The sequence below is a fragment of the Aplysia californica genome, unplaced genomic scaffold, assembly GCF_000002075.1.
Source record: "Aplysia californica isolate F4 #8 unplaced genomic scaffold, AplCal3.0 scaffold00389, whole genome shotgun sequence".
Classification (NCBI taxonomy): Eukaryota; Metazoa; Mollusca; class Gastropoda; order Aplysiida; family Aplysiidae; genus Aplysia; species Aplysia californica.
Genome location: NW_004797659.1, coordinates 122,186 through 128,142, shown reverse-complemented (window position 1 = coordinate 128,142; position 5,957 = coordinate 122,186). Strand labels below are relative to the sequence as shown.

The 5,957-nt window shown below is 38.6% G+C and overlaps 1 protein-coding gene across 1 annotated transcript in view; it reads left to right on the top strand.

The window, feature by feature from the left end:
- Window positions 1-5,957, top strand: part of LOC101846669 (beta-alanine-activating enzyme) — a 19,298-nt gene that overhangs the window by 8,156 nt on the left and 5,185 nt on the right. Inside the window, exons 8-12 of the mRNA XM_005103764.3 lie at window positions 43-233; window positions 808-1,087; window positions 2,080-2,186; window positions 2,905-3,671; window positions 5,121-5,269. Coding sequence (XP_005103821.1) covers window positions 43-233; window positions 808-1,087; window positions 2,080-2,186; window positions 2,905-3,671; window positions 5,121-5,269 — 1,494 coding nt within the window. The remainder of the gene's footprint in view (window positions 1-42; window positions 234-807; window positions 1,088-2,079; window positions 2,187-2,904; window positions 3,672-5,120; window positions 5,270-5,957) is intronic.

The following is a 5,957-nucleotide window of genomic DNA, read 5'->3' as shown; positions in this document are numbered from 1 at the left end:
CACCCCCCCCCCCCAAGTTTGTGTTTTCTTGTTTTCTATCAGGCAGTGGTGAACGAGTGTGTTTTGTCGACGATGAGATCACTCCGAGGGAACATGAACCTGGAAAGATTGTGTGGAGGAAGACAGGGGACCATGGACGGCTTTTGCCTGATGGAAGCATTGTTTGTTTGGGACGCAGTGATGACCAGATTAAGCGGCAGGGAAAAAGAATGAATCTGGATGTGCTTGCTCAGGTATGTCCTGGCTGGATGAATCAAAGTGAAAACAGCTAAAGGGAGTTCGGACTTATTGATATAACATGTATACATGTACTGTAAAGTAAGTGGTTGTCCAGTACATTGTAGATTGGTATTACGTATTTTTAGTGACATAACTGCTGACTGTATGAAGATTTCTCCTCTGGATAAAGTTGTTGCAAAGTTGCATGCTCGTTGCTGTTTCTACGCGACACAGCAGATAGGGTAATTGAAAAGGATTCACTATGAATCAAACCAGCCATTTTCCAAAAAGTCGCACTATGTCTTGAGAATATATTTTTACTCCCTGGTGTCCAATCAAAACTTCTAGTAAATGTGCATACGAACAACTAGAAGGAAAATATTAAAGGGCTACTTTCGAATAGATAAAATTTTCCAAAACAGTCCTTAACATGATCTGATCTTGTTATCTCATATTCATTTTCTGTTCTCTTGTGGGTGTCTCACTATGTTGGCTGTTACTCCATGCCTTTTACTGAACAGATTATTGCAAATTACATTTCCCTTTAGAAAAGAATAAAATAAAATTTTCCTGTTTTGATCTATCCAGGTGTGCAAAGAACTTCCTTGGGTTCTTGACTGCACAGCCATTGCTGCTGAGGACAAACTGAAAGTTTTCATAGTTTTGGATACGTTATATGAGAAGCAAATAGGAGATGAAATAAGCAGCACTTCCCAGATGGATGAACCTTCAAGTGGCAGCAAAAGTACCAACTCATGGCACAAGTTGGAAAACATTTTAGTGAAACACCTCGGAGAATCATTGCCAGCCTGTTACCGACCAGATCAGTTTGTGTGGACGACTTTTTCATTTCCTGTAACTGCTCATGGTGAGACATTGTTTATTCAGTTGGTCACAATGTCGGATTTTTTGGTATTTATATATATACATTTAGCCCTCATATTCTTTGTTCATTGTTTCAGGAAGCAACATCCCTGCACTCCGGACATGTCCATTGAATGCTCTCTGCTCTCTCCAAAATGTTGCCGAGGGTCCTTCCACTGATTGTGCCAGTGCACATCTGGTTGAACGTTCTTCTGTTCTTTCCAGCTAGGATGCCAGATTTTCTGCTTCCTTTTTGTATTCCCAAAAGCATCATCCTCTCCACAGCAGTACTGGCCTCTGCCTCTCTATCTTCTTCCTCACTCAGCTGGCGAGAGAGACATTTGAGGATCTAAGCCCTCATAAAAAGTGTTTAAATTACTGGTTACTTTAGTTAGGATACAGGGCAGAAGCTAGCTTTGAGTTGTGTCTAGGGGAATGAATTTGCAGCATTTTTCTCCTATTATGTTGTTGGTATCTATCTACTGGGGAAAAATAGAAAAAGGAAAGGCGAGGGGTCAAACTTGGGTCAGAACTGTATAGATATCAACTCTACCTTGAATAGACATTATTTCAAACTAGGTGGTTCTAGGATAGAAGGGGTGGAGGCGGTGTCAGATAAACTTTTGTGGAATGCCATTCCAGAGAAAATAATGTTTTTAAAAAACATTTCAGAAAAAAAATGAAAATAAAACTGTTTCAAAAATATTTATATGACAATTTCTTGGACTTCTACCCTGCTAATATAATTTCTGTTTTTATTATTATTCAGATATCATTATTATCATTATCATAAAACTGATGTTTATGCAGTTGGCGGATGCAGTGATGCGATTTGTTCCTACTCTCCTATTCAAATATCTATCATCCGTATCTCTCTTCTTTTTTTTTGGTATGGTATTCCCTAATAAAACGTCTCATCTTCTGCACTTATTTGACCTATTTGTGTTACAAGTGCTGTAAAACTCTTACTAAAACTAAAACTGTGAACATTGACAGGCAAACTGGACAAAAAAGCTCTGATGTCCATGGCCGGGGGTCAGTTATCAGTGGACACGGCGTCTGTGTGGGAGGACCCGCTGACGTGGTCCAGGACATTGTGGGCTGTGAGTATCTGAAACTTAAAAGAAAAAGTCATGCTTTCACTTTCTGTACACTGATAATGAAAAAGGCGTATATCGTTGTAGTTACAAGAGAATATACTTTATAATTCCCTTTTTATTTTACCCTGAATTACTGTGGTTGGTGGAAACTTTGATGTGGTTTGTGTTCTTTCTTTCCTGTCAAAGATGTATCACCATTACCTGTCTTCCTTCTTTTCTTTGTGTTTTACCCTCTAGTAAGATCGTTAATCTTCGGTACTTATGTGATCAAATTGAGTTGCAAGGGCTGTAAAACTTGTACCATACAAAACCTAACCTTGATTAACCAGATCATTTAAAATATTTGGAGTTATTCCTTTTCTTCATGACATTGACCATTTTTCTTGCAACAATATGAATTTTTTTAGAGATTGTATTTTTTACAATCATGTTTGTAGCCAAAGTGTTTGCTTATTTTAGCTAATCTTATTAATTTTCAGCTGTCTTCCTAAATACCTCTATGATAAAGCATTATTTATGTTTTTTTCTATCTCATGGATGGTTATGGTTTTTGTTGTCATCTTCTAGACTAGTCTGTGCTATGAAAATTAGTTTGCTCTTTCAATTTTTCATCAGCGTTTATGATAAAGTTATATTATTATCTTTTATATCTCTTTAACAATGTGGTTTTCAGTTTTGTCATCTGATTACTGGTGGGGGTTTTTTGTCCATCCACTTTCAGTCTCACCTTCCCAAGCAAGTTAAAGATATCCGAACAAGTGACACATTTATAAACCTGGGCGGAGATTCTTTGGCTGTCACACGTCTGGTCAACACCCTGGAGCTGCTGTTCTCGGACCTGACCGCCGATTGGTTTGACCTTCTGCTCAATAAAAGATTTGGTGCCTTTGTAGAAGAGCTCCAGTCCTTGGTGCGTCATTCTTCCAGGAAAATTGTCGGTCAAATCCACTCCTCTGGGTCGGTTGAATTTTGTGATTTAGGGACAGAAAAAGAAGCCAGTGCTTACGATAGCGGTATCTCACTCAAGCCAGAGAGGAAAAAAGTTAGGCTACAGATATCGGAGTCTTTGGATGTTAATCGCAAGTCTGTGGATGTCGATAACAGCCATGTTTTCCGGGAAACCTCTTCCAACTCACCTGAAGAATGCAAGCGGAATGGTCTTACTGCTGAAAAAGGCTTGGGACTTGCTTCAAATCAGAGCAAACCAGTGAAGACAGTTTCTCGAGGAAACAAATCTGTGTTGATATCGAATCATCCAGACCCACGCTCTAGCTCAATGACTTCTGTACCATGTGACTCGTCGTCTGTACACGAGCCTGATTTGCTACGGGCTTGTGCAGCGTCTCATCATACTACCCATAATTCCTTGAGTGTAGATCAAAGAGCTAATGGGGATGCGGAAGATAAAGAAACCTTTCGAGCAAGCTTAAAGTGGAAATTTGACACCAAAAAGTGTGTGGATGCCTCACCTCTCCTGGTGGTATTTGAGTAAGTTAAGAATCCTTTTACACAATACATTGTTACAGTATTGTATACACATGGGGTAGTGCTTGAAAAATTATAGGATGTAGCTGAGCAATTGAAGGCATAAGTTGTAAGGGGAGGAAAAAAGTACCGTTGTAATGATCTCAAGGCAAATGTAGAGAAAAATAAGCTGACTCAGTTGTAGAGCTAAAAGAAGGTAATACAGTTGACTACAGATGAGTTGAAGGAGTTGGTGTCGTTGGGGGAGTAAAAAAAAAAAATTTGTTTTAATTTTTTTTTTTTTTTTTTAAATAAATAATCAGGGCATCCAAAGTTCAACTTAAATGTTGGGCTGTAAAGAAGAAGAAGAAGATGATCAACCTAACTGAAGCTCAGTACAAGTGTAGTCGGGTGTCAAAAGATTCTATAATTGTGTTCCTTTCTATGTTTCCCTTCTTTGCCTCTAGTAAATTACGAGCTGAGGATTCCGATGATGCCACTTTCTAATTTTGTTCCTAATTAGGCACTTAACCCTCACCACACTCCTCTTCCCCACCTCCCCCCCACCCCTATGAACTAACTCCTTCAAATTTTTTTAGGTAAAAGTAAAAGCAAAAATGTCAGCATCGTGTGAATGAAGAAGGGAGCAGTAAAGGCCTGTGCCAATAAAGAAGGTCAAACGTCTTTTGCAAAGTTTTGTAGTGATACTACTATTATATATTACTACACTGGAAATTTAGAGGCTTAAAAGTCTGAAAATCACTCTGAAAAGTTTGGACAAGGAGGTTTTGAACTTGAAAGTCAGTCAATGAGGTAATAACATAGCTGTACTCATTTTTTTTTTTTCTCCTTAAGGTAGAAAAGAGACTGAACTATTGTTAACCCTTACAGCCCCAGCCATTTTTGTGCGCTCCCTAACCCCAGTCCCAGCCAATACAGCAGTATTTCAGAAAAAGAGGCATTATTTCTCAAAAGTGAGAATGTAATGTAGCTTTGATAAAAAACATATACCAATTTTTTCAGATAAATGAACAAATAATAAGAAAATTAAAGTTTAATCAAGTTCGCAATAAAAATTTCGAAAAGTGCGCGAATTCGGTACTCCCCGAAACTGAGAATATACACTCTTGGGACGGAGGGAGGTACAAGCGCTGCTGAAAATATGTGCGCTTGGGGCTGGAAGGGTTAAAGAGCCTGACCGGCTGTCACAATGCAGGTCCCTGTGATGACTGAGAAACTGTATTGGAATAAAAGGCCAGCCAAAAGATTTATTGGGAAGTTGTGTGAGCCCAAGGTTGTAATCAATACAAAACTATTACATCACGCTTTGATTTGTCACAAATTAGTAGGTCTTTTAAAATATACTGTTTGTTTGTCTTGATTAATTTTTTTAATTAAAAGAAAAAAAATCATGATTTATCGCTAAAATTTTAAGTAGCCTTTTTCTTTGACGTTCGTTTTCTCACTTTACAGTCACTGCGCTCTGGCTTTGATTGGCTCCCACTCCGGTCAGTTCTCTGCCATAGACCTGGACACTGGTCAAGAGCTGTGGTCAGTCACTCTCCCTGATCGTATCGAGTCTTCTGCCGGCAGCTCGCTAGATGGCAAGTTTATCATTGTGGGTAAGGAAACAGTGAAATCAAAAGGAGAATGGGATTGGCATAGCAGTAATGTTCAGCGTCTATTAGACTGTCCCCGTGGTTTTATGCAAAAAAAATTCAGAAATTATTCAAACTGTGCCCAAAAATGGGAAATTATGCGATTTCGTTTATTTTAACAAAGAATGATAAAGGAAAATAAGCAGAAATTATTCAAAAAATGATCAAATATTGCTAAATTATGCGGGGTGCATAAAACCACGGAGACAGATTAGACCCAGTGACTGCAAATCAAAGTCAGTAAGAGGATTTTTTTTCTTAGAGAGTTAATTTGCCTATAGACCACAGTTTGTTGAGAACACATTTTTCTAGCCCTGCACTGAACTCACTCAAAAGAGCCCCATCAAAATATGAACTCAGTAATGCCATGGGACTGTCCTGGGTTCATTCTGTTCTTGATTGTTCTGATGGTAGTATCTACCCAATAACCTTAACCCAGGTCATTTGAGACATCAAGCTCCTGAGCAAGATATCGTCTTGCCGTTCTTAATTGTTATGATGTCAGTAGCTACTTAGAGAGAAAAACAAATGAAGAAGTCCTGGTTGAAGCAAATTATAGAAAACAACTTATCACGAATATAAGAAAACGACAGGCAAATTTCTTCGGACACACAATGCGGAAAGAAGCATTAGAGAATATTGTCACAACAGG